This window comes from Nannospalax galili, unplaced genomic scaffold (assembly GCF_000622305.1).
Source record: "Nannospalax galili isolate Female #2095 unplaced genomic scaffold, S.galili_v1.0 scaffold667, whole genome shotgun sequence".
Taxonomy (NCBI): Eukaryota; Metazoa; Chordata; class Mammalia; order Rodentia; family Spalacidae; genus Nannospalax; species Nannospalax galili.
The window spans coordinates 1,180,644-1,198,424 of record NW_008358387.1 but is presented as its reverse complement, the minus strand read 5'-3'; the positions used below and the strand labels follow the sequence as shown (position 1 = coordinate 1,198,424).

Genomic DNA, 17,781 nt, shown 5'->3' with positions numbered 1-17,781 from the left:
TTTTTAAAATATTTTATTTATAGCCAGGTGTGGTGGCGCGCGCCTTTAATCCCAGCACTCGGAAGGCAGAGGCAGGTGGATCTCTGTGAGTTCAAGGCCAGCCTGGTCTGCATAGTGAGTTCCAGGACAGCTGGGGCTACAGGGAGACCCTGTCTCAAAAAGACAAAAAAAAAATTTTATTTATTATTTTTACTTTATGTGTATTCGTATATTGCCTGCATGTAGGCAGGCAGTAGAACAACTAGTGTTCTTAAGTGCTGAGCCATCTCTATTTTTCATATTTTTTTATTTTATGTGTATGAGTGTATTGCCTGCATGTATGTAAGTGCACCTGTGTCATGCAATACCCACAGAGGACAGAAGAGGGTCTCTGATTCCCTGGAACTGGCATTACAGATGGTTGTTAGCCGCAGTGTGGTGCTGGGATTCGAACCTGGGTCTTCTGCAAGAGCAGCCAGTGCTCCTAACCGTTGAGCCTTCTCTTCAGCCCCTGTTTTTCATATCTTAAAAAATTTTGTTTCTTGGATACATCATTTATCTTTTTGAAGGACTAAGTATTTTGAGACTTTGTTTTGTTACTGTATTTTTGTTTTTGTTTTTTGAGACAGTGTCTCACTATGTCACTCTGCCTGGCTTGGAACTGGCTCTGTCTCCCAAGTACTGGGATAAAAGGCATGCACTTCCTTGCCTGGCTTTTCTTTTGCTGCTTATATTCACTCCATTTCCTCTGCAATCTTTTTCTGTTCGTTTTGGTCATTGTCATTCATGGTAGAGCAGCGTTTTTTTTCAAGCTAGCATTGGAATCACTTGGATATATATTTTTTAAAAAGATAAATATTCTTATGTCTAGGTTACATCTGAGACCGATGAAACTGTTTTACTTACATGTCCCAGGGGCCTTGACTAACCTATTTGTGTTAAAGGAAGTTAGTAAGTGAGCGCTCTGTTTAGAACTTCCCAGCAGGTATGTTCTACAGAAGACAGCAAGCAGGACTTGCTGTTTTTAGGGGCTAGCCCAAGGTATCAGTGTTGGTAGATCTTTTTACCTGACTGGTCAGCCTCCTGGGAAAGGATTCCTTCCTTGACTACTGAGAACAGTGCCGCCTTGGGATCCTTAGAAGTGCGGCTTTGTGTTTTAAACACCTGTTTAACTTTTTAAAGACTTGACTTGATCCTCTTAAGCCAGACATGGTGGCACATGCCTTTAATCCCAGCACTCATGAGGTAGAGGCAGGCAGATCTCCGTGAGTTCAAGGCCAGCCTGGTCTCCATAGTGACTACAGGGAGACCCTGTCTCAAAAAGACCAAAAAAAATGGTAGAAAGTCAATAAGAAAAATAAGCATCTTCATAAGCATCCTCTGTACAAGGTAGCTTATTTCTAAAATACTGATGGTGTATGTCAAAGTTTTTAAAAATGTTTCTTCCACCAGACTTGGTGGTGTACACCTGTAATCCCAGGACTGCTTGGAAAACTGAGACTGGAGGATGCTGACCTTGAGGTCAACCTGGGTGAAAGAGCAAGATTGTCTCAAAAAAAAAAAAAAAATTCTGATCCAATTTTAGGATTTAGCCTAAGAAAATATTAGGAAACGTGCCCAGTCATAAGCCTGCTCAAGTATTTCATAAATGTATAAGCTTATTCATGCAAAATATTTTATAATGATGCAATATTGGGCAAAGGCCAAATGTACCATACAACTAGTAAAGATAGCTGTATATTATTTAGAGAGAGACTTAAAGTTGTATTAAGTGGAAAACAATTCTAAGTGTGTACACTGTCATCTCTGTGTACAGTATTAGTATCTAATCGGGCTAGAGAGATGGCTTGGCTGAAGAGTACGCACATTCTGGCTGCTCTTGCAGAGGACCTGGGTTCAGTGAAAGTGCTGCCTGTGGATGTGAATGGAGGAGATTGAAGAGTTCCCAACAGTCTACCATGATTGTATGTAATCCTCAGTCCTCTGAGGAAAAAGAACTATGTAAACTTTTATATACTAGATTTCATAATTGGGATATTTGGGGAGGTTTACGTGGTTTAATGAAAGGTTAAAAATCCTCAAAACAAATACCTTGTTGCAGTGTGATATTAGGCAAGGAACTTTTCTCTTGGATTTTCTTATACTCTTAACAGTTCGGAATAGTTAAGCATTGAATACTTTTGGAAAAGGATCTTTGTATGAACAAAAGCAACTGAACTATTGCGATACTGTTGAGGTGTAGGCCCTTTGGGTTTTTTTTTTTTTTTGGTTTTTTTTTTGGAGGGGGGGTCTTTTTGAGACGGTCTCCCTGTAGCCCAGCTGTTCTGGAACTCACTGTGTAGACCAGGCTGGCCTTGAATTCACAGAAATCCGCCTGCCTCTGCCTCCCGAGTGCTGGGACTAAAGGTGTGCGCCACCATGCCCGCATGTTATTTATTTATTTTTTGAGACAGGGTCTCTCCTGTTGCTTCAGCTGCCTTGGAACTCACCATGTAGACCAGGCTGGCCTCAGTGTCACAGCGCTCCACCTGCCTCTGCCTCCAGAGTGCTTGGATTGAAGGTATGTGCCACCAAACTGAGCCAAAAATTTGATTACAAGTGTGATCAAGAACAGTAGAATTTTATCCAGTTTCTGTTTTCAGATGAGCTTTAGGGAATGAGTATTCCAGATTTGCAGACTGTACAAATACGTAATTGTATTCACATGGGGTTAAGATATTGTCCAACAGCCAGGCATGGTGGTGCACGCCTTTAATCCCTGCATTCGGGAGTCAGAGGCAGGTGGAGCTCCGTGACATCAAGGCCAGCCTGGTCTACATACCAAGTTCCAGGCCAGCTGAGGCCATAGGGAGAACCTGTCACAAAAAGACCAAAAAAGAAAGTTGTCCAACAGAGAGCAACTTGCTGTGGGAGCTGAGGGTCCTGGGGATGGATCTCAGGTCTCCTGGCTTGGCTGCAAGCACCTTTATATGCTGAATCATCTTGCCATCATGTATTCTCATCCTTGGCGGCATTGGGCTTTGTTTTATGGATTAGGAGCATTAAGTGCCCTCGACTTCCCATTTCAGGTCAGTTGGTGGTATGCACCCTGTGCTCCTGCGTCATGAAGACGAAGCAGATTTGGCTCTTCTCTGCACACATGCTTCCTCTGCTGGCACGGCTCTGCCTCGTCCCTCTGGAGACCATTGTTATTATCAACAAATTCGCTATGATTTTTACTGGATTGGAAGTTCTCTATTTTCTTGGATCTAATCTTTTAGTACCATATAACCTTGCAAAGTCTGCATACAGGGAATTGGTTCAGGTAAGAGTGATGGGCACACATGGACGTCCTCATTAAGGCTCTAGTTCATCTTCAGTCGTGGCTATGGCCACATTCTTCTTCATGGTTTCAAAGCACCTGGGCTAGAGGGATGGCTTAGCCGGTGAAGGCTCAGGCGACAACCCGAACATCAAAGCAACACCTGTTTTCAACTGGTTTTTCTTGGGGGGATGGAGAAAAGCGAAGTGATTCTCCAGCTGCACAGTATTTGGGTTCATATCCCGAGGCTGCTGTTTACCATCTACAGGAACCTGGCATAATCACCTCTCTTCACTGTCTCTAAAATGGAGCTAATAATAACAGCGTGCTTTCCTCAAAGGGTTGTTGTGAGATTCAAGTGAGCTCAGTGCCAGGCAGATGATGTTCATTAAGTCTTACCTATTGTCCTGAAGACAAAAACCAAAGAATCAGATAACTGGAGGGCGCATCTTGCTGTATTTCTCCTGATTATATTCCTACTGTATTTCAGTTCCTTTCCTTTGTTTACCTAATTTATTCAGACTCAAAAGTGAAATGGGTTTGTGTTGTGTTGTGATGGATTTCACTTACAAATCCAAGTGCTTTGCTTGAGAACAGAACCTGCTTGTGATAGTTTTTCTCCCTTTTCAAGCCTTTGCTTTAAGTCAGGTTATTCCCAGATACGAACGGTAGACATTTGGGGGATAAATGTTTCTGTTTGATCCAAGTGATAAGTTCCATTGTAAAAATAGAGCTGAAACCTCACATTGGTTAGGGAAGAGTGTTGATCTGGCCGTTCTACCTCCTGACTCTGTATGTGACCTTAAGGGTTAGGAGGCTCTTGGGTTGACCAAATCAGCGCCACTTGGAGAGGTGTTTTTTGTGCCCTGGGAGCAGAGTTTTGAGGAACATCTCCCTAAGCTCTTGGCCTTGGCCTGAATCTACCTGATTTCTTCAAACACAGTGAATTAACTTTGGTAGTCTCCCAGAAGTAATCTTTGAAGAACAGAGATTTCCTCATACTCAGTGTCCAGTGTTACATGGGGAGGTTTGTGGTTGTGTTCAGGATAAGAATGCCGGCTTTAATGTACCATCTGTATTTTTTCTTTGGATTTCATCATATGGCTCATTGCTGCTTTATGGTAAACAACAGCCATTTAGTAAGCCTTTCTTAGTATTGGATATTTAGTGTCCATAAGACAAAGACTCCATGTCTCAGTGTTGTGGTTGCTATAAGATTCAGGTATCATCAGGTGAGATGGTTGAAAATAAGTTACAGGTTGTAACATTTATGATAAGGAGAATTACCTAAGCAAGAAATGGAAAGTGTGTGATTTTTAAGTGGGCTGTTGTTTAGAAACGAGGCACCATCCTGTCACTTTTCTTAGCCAGTTTGATTCTCGTGGTAATTTTACAGCTAATTAAGCAATTTCCAAGAAAGTTTTTCTAATTGGGAAAAATAGAAATGAATTTTGACTAGGTTATAGAAAGAGCATTTGCTTTACTGATGCAAAGCTTAGGCTTAGAGTAATCTCAGATATAGGGCTAGTGGTTAAAAGAGCTTACTTTGCTTACAGAGAACCTGGTTCAGTTCCTAGCACTCATATGGCAGCTCACAACTGCCTATAACTCCAGCTCCAGGGGATCCAATACCCTCTTCTGGCATCAATGGGCTCCTGCACACACATGGTACACATAAACTCAAATAGACTCACATACATACAATAAAAGATTCATTCATAAAAAGATGAATTTTTTTTTAAGAATAATTACAAATGAATGTTTTCATTTTAAAGCTCTTTATAGCTTACTGAAATGCCCAGGCATCACACTGAAATTCATGTGGCTGCTGGGTTAGAGATTTGTTGGCTGCCTGCTAGAACCCTGCAGACTTGGGTCTGGTCCTTCACTTAGGAATTCAAGAAAATTGGTTACATCTGTGATCTCAGATCGACTAGATTTCAGGAATTATTCTTGTTAATTGCTTTATGAGAGATTGTTTTATAAACCAGAGGGCTTTTGGAATGAGTTGTGAGAGGTTAGTATGCTTTTTTTAAAGGTGTCAATGCATTTGGCAAAGCAGATAAATTATGAACTGGTGCTTGATGGATGCATAGGAGGAGCAAGGGGAATTGATCGTCTGGGGGAAAAGACCTGCTAATTATCTCTGCCCTGCTGCAAACTTCGACAGTGATTAAGTACTCTTGTCATCTGTGGCTTCATGAGTAACCTCTGAGCGGTTCCCAGTCTTCCACTTCTGTTTTTCCCGCCTCCCTTAATCAGTGTGGTTCTCAGACTTGCTCTGATTATCTTAGAGATTCAACATGAATGTAAGCCAAGTTTTTTCAAGTCCCTACTGAGAGGTAGTTCTGCACTGAATCTGATGTTTATTTTGATCTTCCCTCTAAACCATTGGGGCAGTTTTCTCTTGCCAGCATATGCATGTATGTCACGTGTTAGTAGAGTATAAAATTGAGTACATTTAAAAGAAAGCATACTGTTTACTGTGTAACTAACTTTAAAGGAATTTGGTGAAATTCTTGCAGGAAAGGAAGAGCTAGTTTTTACTTTTAAGTTCTTAAGGTTAGACCCAAGTTTAATAGGTGTTTGAAAGTGATGAAGATATACTCTCTCCCCTCAGGTCGTGGAGGTGTACGGTCTTCTCGCCTTGGGAATGTCCCTGTGGAACCAGCTGGTCGTCCCTGTGCTGTTCATGGTCTTCTGGCTTGTCTTGTTTGCTCTTCAGATTTATTCCTACTTCAGTACCCGGGATCAGCCTGCATCACGAGAGAGGCTTCTCTTCCTCTTTCTGACAAGGTAATTCACAAGAGCCTGTGGTAGTCAGGCCTTTGGAAGAGAAAACTTTGATGTAAGAAGAGTAAGCTGTGCAGATCACTTTATGTATATAATTTTTTTGAACTTTATTTTATGTGCATGAGTGTATTGGTTGCATATGTGTTGTGCAACGCCCGAAGAAGTCACAAGAGGGCATCGAATCCCCTGGAACTGGAGTTAAGGGTAGGCGTTGGCTGCCATGTGGGTGCTGGGAGCTAGCTGAACCTGGTCCTCTGAAAGAACAGCCAGTGCACTTCACCACTAAGCCATCTCTCCAGCCCCCAGTGCAGGTGATTTTTAGCATTTGTGTTATACAACCTCATATTTAATGAGATAGGCTTTTCATTCAGTGGGTGCCCAGGCCTGGCAGTGTGGAGACATTTGAAGCGTGGTGGTATATGTTTGACTGCCCTGAGGACCAGAGTACAGCAAATGATTTGTAGGAAGGTGTATAGCAACCTGTAAAAGTATTAGTTAAATAATTAGGTCAATAAGAGAAAAATGTGATTAAAGTAGTTGTTATGTTGAGTAATTTATGTCATGCTATTAAACATTTTCCCTCACGTTTAGTCTTTCCAGCAACCTTAAGAGATAGGGACCTTTATTACCATTTCCCATTTTATAGTGAGGAGACTCGAGGAGGAACTTGTCACGGGTGATGCTGTGACAGGAAGCACAGCTGTTGCTCAAGCCCAGTCTCAGTTCAGCACCACTGACTCTTCTATATACTTGAACTAATATTTGGCTTCAGTTTTTGAGATTGTCAAATAATTGTTAAAATGGGATGTATCATAGTGCTTTTGTGCTTAGTCCCAAAGAATTCAAATACTTGGCTTTCAATATTTAGGGGGGAGGGTGGCATGTATGTGTGCATGTTTGGGGGTACACATGTTGAGGCCAGAGGAGGATGTTGGGGGCCCTTCTCCATCATTCTTTGCCTCATTTCCTTGAGACAGAGTCTTTGACTGGACCTGGAGCTGGGCTGACAGTCAGCAAACCCAGTGATCCTGCCTGCCTTCCCCACAGTGCAACATTATATGTATACATAGCCATACCCAGCTTTTTATGTGGGTGCTGGGATCTGAATTCAGGTCCTCATGCTTGTGCAGCAAGTGCTCTTACCCACTAAGCCTTCTTTCCAGCCCTAGGTTTGAGGTTGTTTTGTTTCTTTTTTTGGTCTTTTAATTTTGTGACAAGGTTTTACTAAGTTGCCCAGGAGACTGGCCTTGAATTCACTCTATAGTTCAGGCAAGCCTTGAACTTGTGATCCTCCTGCCTCAGCCTCCTGAGTAACTGGGATTACAGCTGCTGTACTGCCAGGCCCAGCTAAGCCACATTTTTACCCATTGCCACGTACAGTCAAATTAGGTACCATATAATGGTTTTAATGGGCTTTACAAGTCATAATCTGTGAATAAGTTTGAACTTAACAAAGTAAGAAAATAATACTGAGTTTTTAGATACCTTGCCAAAATAATTTTGTTCTGTATTATTTTTCTAGATATAGCCCAATTAGATCAGCCTTTCTTGAAATGAAAATGTTTTGATTTGGTTTTTCATTGAAAATCTACCCTGTTGATTTTTTTATTCTTGTTAGAGTTGATCTCTGGCCTTCTTGATGCTTTTGTGTGTCTGGTTGTATTTAAACATTTCCTTGTCAAACAACAATTTGTATATAAAGAAGACTGGGAATTTATTAGAATGCCTGGACTATACAGGCCAACCAGAAAGCGTTCAGAAACACCTGAAAAACAAAATGATAGCTTTGTTGTTTTTGTTGTCTTGAGACCTGGCCTCTTGTAGATCAGGCTGGCCTTGAATTCAGTATGAGGCCAAGGCTAATCTCTGATACCTAATCCGCCTCCATTTACTTCCTAGGTGCTGAGATGTGAGCCTCTGAGCCTCTACCTTGCCCAGCAATTTTTTGGTTTTTTTTTTTTTTTTTTTTTTTTCAGTCAGGGGAAAAAAAAAACCCAAAAACCTCAATATAAATGTTTCCCACTGAAGAATGTTCAGGGGGGCGGGGTGTTCCACACATTTCTCAAATTTTTTCACTTCTCCAAAGATAGATTGAAACTTTTTAAACTCTTAGCATGCTTTCTTATGAGAAAATAACACCATATTCTTTTTTGACGTGAGAAAGAGAATATGTTCCCTTGCATATGTAACTGAATCATACAGTTTGGGTGCAAAAGAATTTTGTAAATGTGGATGCAAGGTTAAGAATAGAATGACCGACCCTTCAGTAAGACTTTTAGCTTTTTACAGTAAGAATGAAGTGAAATTAGCATTTTTCAGCTGTGACTTTCCTATTATAAAATTATAGATAATTTGCTTAAACCTTATATTCCATGTTGCTTTCTATGAGGAAAGTGTCAAATCCCTCAGAAATTTAGACCTTGCTTTATTTTATTTGCTTTCTGTTTGTTTTTGAGACAAGAGTCTCACTATGTAGCCCTGGCTGGCCTGGAACTCACAGAGATCCATTCACCTGCCTCTGCCTGGCGTTGAATGTGCGCAGCACCACATCCTGCTAAGACCTTGCTTTAGCCGTGTTGCTACATGTTGGATATTTGGTAAAGAGATAGAAGACATCATTTACAATGACAGTAAGATGTTTTAAGTTATTTATGGAATGATTGGCTGATACCACCACAGATTTTAGTTTTGAGAGTATTTAATGAAGAACTCATGAAACGTAGAGGTAATTTACAGATTTAACTTTCTTGTTCCAAGTGCAGAATTTGCATGTTGCCCTTCCCGTTTCTTTTCCAGCATTGCTGAGTGCTGCAGCACTCCGTACTCTCTTCTGGGCCTGGTCTTCACGGTTTCTTTTGTCGCCTTGGGTGTCCTCACACTCTGCAAGTTTTACCTGCAGGGATATCGCGCCTTCATGAACGATCCTGCCATGAACAGGTACGGTGTGCACTTGTAATTTAAATCCCGTATGTAGTCATGATGGATTTTAGAGGAAATGAAATTTTTAGGAGTTTTTCTCGAGTACTTGCAATATTGGACTTAAAGTACTATTAAAAAAAAAAAAGCTAAATTCCAATGTAAAAAGATGTATTTTGCAGGGTGTGGTGGTACACACATGCCTTTGATCCCAGCTCTCGGAGAGGCAGAGGCAGATTGGTCTCTATGAGTTCAAAGCCAGCCTGGTCTACATAGTGAGTTCAGGCTGGTATATTATGTATGCTTATTATGATAAATATTGGATACTTTTCTAATTTCTTTGAGAATTTTTTAAAAGATTTTATTTATTTTTATGTGTATGTTTTGCTCATATGTATGCAAGCATACCACATGTGTACCTGGTGCTTACTGAGACCAGGAGAGGGCATCGTATTTCCTGGAACTGGAGTTACAAATGGTTGTTAGCCTCCATGTGGTTGCTGGAAACAGATCCCGGGTCCTCTGGAAGAGCAGCCAGTGCTCCCAAACACTGAGCCATCTCTAGCACCTTTTGAGAATTTTGAAAGTTTGCCTTTTCCCATTTGAACAAGCTTAAGTGTGGACCTGTTAAAATTTGATTTCTGTTTGATATCTTCCAAGTTGTTTGTGTGTGTGAGCATAATTGAGTACAACTTACTGAAGTTTTAAAGGATGCCTAACTGAGAATGTAGAGTAGTTTTTTCTTGTAAAATCATTAAAATCAGGTACTGAAAAGTGTGTTTGTAGAATGTATTGTGGTTTCTATTTTTCTTCTTACAAGAATCTAATGATTTCATTTATACAGTTTGTATAACCCCTTCCTAAAATCCTTTATATAGCCCACATTAGGGTCTTTTAATATTTATTGCTTATAGTCCTTAATCTTACTGCCAACAAGTTCAAAATTAAAAACAAGCAAGCAAACAGAAAAGCTTAAGGGAACAGGAAGAAGGATTCATGTTAAGCTTGCAAAATCCCTGTTCTTTACAGGGTGAAAAGTGACGTCTCCCTGTCTCTCTGCAGGCCGTTCCTTTCCCCTAAGAGAGCTGTTCTAAGTGGTTATGTACACTTTTGAAAAAACTATACAGAGAGAGGGAGGGGAGGAAGGAGATTGGTTTTCATGTTATATAAATACTGTTCAGCACTCTTCCTGCAGCTTACCTTTCCATTTAGTGTTTTAGAGAGAGTTCTTAGGGTTTTGTTTTTTTTTTTTTTTCATGTAAACAGAGAACATAAAGACAGTATTTTCTAATATTGAGTACATTTTTTGCTGTGAGAAAATAGAGTGGCTGGGAGTATCTTTGCACATTAAACCACTAAATGGAGATTATAGTACCTGCTACCTATTTGCAATCTGATTTCATCCCTGCCCCATCAGCTCCCCTCTATCTGTCCTAACTCAACAGTTCCCTGGCTGGAATTCTTTAGAAAAAAATCTCAGATCCAGAATCATTTTACATCTGAGCATTTTGGTCTATAAATGTTTTGACAAAGACATAACTACATTTGAACAGTCAATAGAAAAGTTCCTTGGTATCACACCCAGGTGTTGAAATTCCCCTGTTGACTTTTCTTTTAAGCATCTTGCTCAACCAAAGCTCCAAATGAGAGCCACGTTGCAGTTGGTTGGTGTTCTGTCCATACTGTCTCTGTTCTGTATTTCCCTGCTGGATGTTATTTGTTGAAGACACCAGGTTGTTTGCCCTGCAATCTTTCAGAGCCTGGATTGTGCTGGATGCTTCCCATGGTGTTAGAGAATATATTTCACTATTCCTAGACACACACACATACACACAGTAGACCATCTATAAAGTAAGTTATTACCAGTAGGATTATTGAGTTGAAGGGTATGGCCATTGTAGATGTGTTAGCAATTTATCTTCATGAAGATAAATTGTACATATATTCTCAACACTGGTGCTCTGACTTTCTCGTGCATTTTTTCTCAGAGTGGTGTCATCATGCTTTGAAATATTTGCTAAGGTGTAGTCTTTAAAATGCTGCCTATCATTTTTCATTTGTGAGAGGTTTTTTAAAAATATATAAATATAAATTAAGCCTATAGAACATAAAGTCTTGTGACTTTGGTATATGTTATATTTTTCCATATGAAAATGTAATTTCATAAGGATTGTCTTTTTCTTTTGTATCTACTGATTCTTAATCTTTTTTGACAGTATTTTCTTCTCCAAGATCTTGAACACAGAATATATTTTATCTTTCTAGACAAAATTTTTTGCATTTATTTATTTGTGTTCACATGCACCATGGTGCAGGTGTGAAGGTCAGAGGACAGCGAGCAAGAGCTAGTTCTCTCCTACTCTGTGGATTCTGGGGATTGAACTTGGGTTGTCAGACTTTGCCACAAGCACCTTTCCTACTAAGTCACCTCTCTAGGCGTGCGCGTGCGCACACACACACACACACAAGTCAGGATGTAGCTCACACACACATACACACAAGTCAGGATATAGCTGATACTGTGAATCAGTATAATCCAGTGTATGTCTTTGAATAGCAGAAGGATCTGGTCACCAGTCTGGTTAGAATGTGTGTGTTTATCTGTATCTTAGAAGGTTTCTGTTTCCTCTCATTGTAGGCTAACATGCTTTTGACCAGGTAAGGATACATATGACAAATACCATCATGCTGATGTGATGGGCCATGCAGATTTTCTGCATATAGATAAGATTTTAGCCTGAATTGTCAGAATAGATTCAAAAACTATGTATCAGCAGTGGAAGCCTTTGGATTGTCTTGTTGGACTTAAATGATGTTTGGAGCATTTGCTTACTTGGGCACACATCTACTTCTCAGGGGGATGACAGAAGGAGTAACTCTGCTGATCCTGGCGGTACAGACCGGGCTCATAGAGCTGCAGGTGGTCCACCGTGCGTTCCTGCTCAGCATCATCCTCTTCATTGTCGTCGCCTCCATCCTGCAGTCCATGTTAGAGATTGCAGATCCCATCGTTTTGGCCCTGGGAGCATCTAGAGATAAGTAGGGAGCAGCCTGATACGCTTTGTCTTAATTCATACAATACTCTTTTCACATATCATCTAGGGAGCAGGGAATGCTTAAAGATGAAAAATGAATGGAAAGTTGATATTCACAGGGGGTAAATTCAGCAAGCTGTTTTTTTTTTTTAATGTGTGTGAAGTGCTTGGCTTTGTATGTGTGAGTGTACAGTGTTCGTGCACATGTGCATGACGTGTGTGTGCATGTGTGCGTACAGGGGCCAAAGATTGGTGTCAGTTGTCCTCCATCACTTTCCACTTAATTTTCCGAAGCAAAGTCTCCCACTGAACCTGGAGCTCATTGATTGATCCCCCTCCACTTGCAGAGCACGTGATGTGCTCATGCTTTCTGTGTGGATGCTGGGGATCTGAAATGTGGTCCTCCTACTTCTGGGCAAACGCTTTACCCACTGAGCCGTCCCTCCAGCCCATGTTTGACTTTCTGAGTCAGTTTTCTCTTCAAAATTTCTATAGTTAGAAGTTATATCAGAAGCTATTAAATCCTAAGTCCACTCTTCAGAGAGTGTTTTTATGTGTCTAGTTTCAAAAGAATAAGCACTTACTTAGCTCCAGTAAATATATCAGATGATAATGATGTTACTTTATTCCATATAATGCTAGAAAGGAGAGAGCACAGAGGACTGCCACCCACTGAGGGTTTGATGAGGATTCTTAACCTCTTCTGGAACCAAATAGAATTAGTAGCTGGATCCATATATAGCTTGCATTGTAGAAAAAAATGTAAATTGTATGTATTTTTAAAAATATTTTTTTGGGGGCGGGTGAAGGTTAAGACAGGTTCTCCCTGTAGCCCCTGCAGGCCTGGTCTATTATGTAGACCTTGCTGGCCTTGATCTCACAGACCTCTACCTATCTCTTGTCTCTTGAGTGCTGGAACTAAAGGCACGTGCCACCACACACAGCTTATATTTTTATCATTTTTTTAAATTAATTTTTTTATTCATATGTAGGATATGTGTGGGTGTGTGCAAGTGTACATGCATGTGTGTACTTAAGATGTGTGTGGAAGCCAGAGGTAGAAGTCACGTCAGTCTTTTACTGAGCCTGGAGCTCACTGATTGGCTAGACTAGCTGTAGCAAGCCCCCAGGAGTCATATATACACAGGCTGTTATAGACAACCTGTTATGTGGGTGCTGGAGATGAAATGAAATGCATTCTCGTGCTTGCCCATCAACCATCTACCAGCTAAGCATCACTTCAGCTCTCTATTTTTTTTTTTTTTTTGGAGAAATAAAACACAAACTCTTATTTCTCCTAGATATTATTTTGAGTACTGGGAGTATTTAGCTCGGTGGCAGCGTCTTGCTAAGAAAGCCTGAAGGCCAGGTGTGGTGGTGCACACCTTTAATCCCAGCACTCAGGAGGCAGAGGCAGGCAGATCTCTGTGAGTTCCAGGTCAGCTGGGGCTATAGGGAGACCCTGTCTCCAAAAGACCAAAAAAAGAAAAAAAAGTCCGAAGGCTTTGGTTCAAAATCCATCATCACAAAAACAAACAAACATAAAACTAATGATAATGTTTTGGCTTGTAGTTTATGTGAAGAAATTGTGTAAAGGACTGCTTAAAATTCAGTGTCACTTTTTTTGTTACTGAGTCTTCTATCCACATTTTGATTATTGATTTTAGAACTACATTTGAATCTATGGCTTGGAGCAGGCAGTCTCTCGGAAGGTGGTAGAACTGTGATAGCAGATTTCTAAAATATTCCAAATTAGCATTTTAATTACAGTTCATCGGATCTGTCTTTGTATCCCCATAATCTGTATTGCCAAGCTTTCTGTACAGTTTTTTTCAAATGATAGTGTTGTGAGCAAATCAGTTTAAAGAAGCTCAAAGCTCTTGGCTGTGTTCCAGTAAATCTCAACGATCGTGCTTAATTATAGTTATTGGATGGTTGGGTTTGAAGTTGGATGTTTTTCCACAAAGCCTGTAAGGTATTCAGGGGTGGTCTCAGTTAAATGGCTGTTGATGTGATCTGAAAAGGGGCTGCTTTGACCTAGCTACAGTCAATATTTTGTTGTCTCTGGCAGTTTCATTTATTAATTATATTAATTTTGCATCTACTAGTGAAACTGCTAAGATACTATAGAAAGTTTGTAAAAGAAAAAGAAGGAAAAAAAAAAATCCCCCAATTGTACTACCATAAGAACTAGCAGCTCTAGTTCTGCGACTTTCCAGATTGCTGAACTTGTCTGGGTGCCGGTTCTTTATCCAGAACCAAATTTGAAGGAAACTTGATGGAAAAGCAGCCAACACAGAAGCTTTGTGTGAGGGTCTGGGCAGTGGTTTTGAGTCGGTATCTGTGTTGTTAATGCTGACAGCAGCACTAGCCTGAGATGAGGGTCTGCCCCCTTGACTTAGAGGAAAACGTAGAAATGGACTCTTAGGTTCTTCTCTCCCCTACCACGACCTGTGGTAGTAAGAGTACACCAGCAGCTACAGTGAATAGAAAGGTCAGGAGAACCCCAAGTGACTGCAGAATTAGAACTCCCCCCCCCCCCAAATCGTGGGGCTGGAGAGAGGGCCGACCGGTTAAGAACATGGGCTATTCTTGCAGAAGACCCAGGTTCGAATCTCAGCACCCACATGGCAGCTAACAACTGTCCGTAACTCCAGTCCTAGGGGATCCGACAGCCTCTTCTGACCTCCGTGGGCATTGCACGACATGGGTGCACTTACCTATGTGCAGGCAATACATGCATACACATAAAATAAAATTAAAAACAAAAAACAAACCCTGAATCATTGTCTAACTATTGAGGTGGTAAGGAAGTTGATGCGGCTGCTTACCTTCCTGGCTGTGAAAGAAACTTTGGGCTTTCTTTGTCTAGGAGTCTGTGGAAACATTTCCGAGCCGTGAGCCTCTGCTTGTTTCTGCTGGTGTTCCCAGCGTACATGGCCTACATGATTTGCCAGTTTTTCCACATGGACTTTTGGCTGCTCATCATCATCTCCAGCAGCATCCTCACCTCTCTCCAGGTCAGCCTCGGGTTAACTCTTTTTCACTGGGTTTCTTAACATTTCTTCTTAGCAAACGAGTTGAATCTTTTCAAGATGAGCGATTGCAAGTGGCCATCACTTCCCCCCTCTATTAGAACGTATTACATTTGTTTAAGCACAAGAGTCTGAATGCAGGTTAGGAAAATACTAGATAGGCCTGTCTGAGTATCGCTGCGGTTTTCTTTTTCTTTTTCTTTTTTTTTTTAATTTATAAGAAACTGAACTGTTATAGGATCTTTTTTTCTGCCTTTTTTTTGAGACAGGGTCTCCCTGTAGCCCCTGCTGTCCTGGAACTCACTATGTAGACCTGGCTGGCCTTGAACTCACAGAGATCTGCCTGCCTCTGCCTCCGAGGGGTGCACCACTATGCCTGAGTGTTCTTTAATCAAGGTACAATGCCTTAGAGCTTGTTTGGAATGGGCTGTTCAAGTAAATGACTGCTCAGAAATGCCCATGTAATGTAAATATGTAACTCATATATTTCATACACACACATGAATAGCATGGCCGTAGAAATGACAGGCTTATTGTAACTTACAGGTGAATCTTGGCTGCCTGATTGCTAAAAACTAAACGAAAGTGTAGTGCCAGCACTGCTGGGAATAAATATTTCCTGTTGTTCCTTATAGAAATAAAAGTGTTTTGAGAGTCAAGGAACAAGATATCCGGTACCTGGATTACTAAGATCACGGCACTCACTAGCGCTGTCTCTTTAGACCCTATTTATTTTACGATAAACATTTCTTAGTGGTCTTACTCTGTCTTAAAATACCTTTTTTTTTTAATTTTCAGGTTCTGGGAACACTTTTTATTTATGTCTTATTTATGGTTGAAGAGTTCCGAAAAGAGCCAGTGGAAAACATGGATGATGTCATCTACTACGTGAATGGCACCTATCGCCTGCTGGAGTTCCTTGTGGCCCTCTGCGTGGTGGCCTATGGTGTCTCGGAGACCATCTTTGGAGAGTGGACTGTGATGGGTTCCATGATCATCTTTATCCATTCCTACTACAACGTGTGGCTGCGGGCCCAGCTGGGCTGGAAGAGCTTCCTTCTCCGCAGGGACGCTGTGAACAAGATCAAGTCGCTGCCTATTGCCACGAAAGAGCAGCTTGAGAAACACAACGACATTTGTGCCATCTGTTACCAGGTAACCTTCCCAATAGGAAGCTGTGGGGTGGGTCATCGTGTGTAGCCCTTGGGACTACAGCCACATTAACCAATTTTAATCTACATTCCCAGGCATAATTAACTCTGGGTTTAAAAAAAATGGGGCTCAGAAACTATTAAAGACCTGATAAAATATATCCATTTTACTTCTAAATTAAGTTTTTAATGTAGTCCCTCGAGTTCTAATTATTGTTGTTTTCAACATTATTGCTCACCCACAAATAAAGGAAAAACAGGTTAGGTGTATTTTATGTTTACTCCTGAATACACACAACAGATACACAACGTATATATGTACTATCAAATATATACCAGCAATCAGGAGTCAGCATCTTCTGAAAAGTGGTGTGCCAAGATTCTGACTCTGCTTCTAGTGTCTGCAGGGAGGGGAAGAAGTCTTCCGGCTCAGTGCTGGTGGAGAGAGGGTGCTGCTCGCCTTGGTTTGCTAGGTGTCACACAGTTGCCAGCCTTTGTAAGGAGCGTCGGTGGAGGCTCACTATTAGCGTACTGTTGAAGCTGGCCTGCCCACCATCCATGGCACTTTCACTGTAGAGAGCTGATGGTTGCCCTCTGTTACAAAAGAAAGATTTCAGTCATCTGGGAAATTTCAAAAGCTTAGCATTTGGTCACTGTTTGCCTGTTCAAGAGGGGGACCAAGTAGCAACTCTCAGTACTAAACTGCACTGCTGGAGGTGCAGGCAGAATTACCTGGCAACAGCTGAAACCAGGCTGTGTGTAAAATCTATCCAAATGTAGGCAGAAAGAGAGTCAGTGAGCATTCAGGAATCTTTTTTTCCTGGGGCTGCTTTATGGATCAGATGATGCGTGTAGTTATTTGTGTCTGTGTAAAACTATCAAGAATCTGAATTTTCTCCTAGGAAAATAATTCCCACTTTTAGAATGTGTGCTCAGAACCTACTTTCAGATACTAGTTTTCCCAGGTTGTTTTTGCAGTTGAGTGTACTGGGAGGTAATGCTGCCCCCCACCCCAGTCTAGCTGCCATTCTTAGCTCTGTTTGTTACAGAACTCTGCTCCCTCTGTTAGAGCAAAGCACAGCCCAAACAGAACTTGGACAGTCAGCTTCAGCAGCCAGCGTCTGAGTCTTCCGTGTTGGGGTCCGAGAGTCCTCTTTATGCATTTCCTGTTGTCACATCACTTTTTTTGAGGTGCTGGAACTACCTGCTGCTCACACATGGAAATTGAGAGTAGGCTCGCTTAGCTTGTCGGCTGCCCGCTTTGCTTTGGATGGCTTCCTGCTTCCCAGTTGACTCCAGGTGCCACCAGTTCTTGGCAAGGAAACAGAATCCGTGGTCGATTCTCCAAATGTACATCCTTAAAACTTTAACTTCGTGTCCTTAGGTCTCCCTAACTGTATCTTACTCAAGGAGCATTGTTGCTTTTGATTCCTGTGATTGTCAAGCCCAAGTGTGAACAAATCACAGGACAGATTAATGACTCCTGTTTCAGTAGGTCTGGGGTGGTTGAGAACAGGTTGTAACAAGTGAGTCCAGTGCATGTTGAGGATCACTGGCATATACAGACCAAG

General features: G+C 41.3%; 1 protein-coding gene across 2 annotated transcripts in view; it reads left to right on the top strand.

Annotated features, from left to right (window-relative positions):
* Rnf145 (ring finger protein 145) overlaps positions 1-17,781 on the top strand; it is a 47,108-nt gene that overhangs the window by 27,233 nt on the left and 2,094 nt on the right. The window contains exons 5-10 of one of the 2 annotated variants that reach the window (XM_029557927.1): positions 3,048-3,283; positions 5,901-6,076; positions 8,870-9,010; positions 11,846-12,028; positions 14,897-15,044; positions 15,858-16,214. In XM_029557927.1, the coding sequence (XP_029413787.1) occupies positions 3,048-3,283; positions 5,901-6,076; positions 8,870-9,010; positions 11,846-12,028; positions 14,897-15,044; positions 15,858-16,214 (1,241 nt within the window). Of the gene's footprint in view, positions 1-3,047; positions 3,284-5,900; positions 6,081-8,869; positions 9,011-11,845; positions 12,029-14,896; positions 15,045-15,857; positions 16,215-17,781 lie in introns of those variants that run through there. The other variant, XM_029557928.1, reaches the window with a different exon arrangement.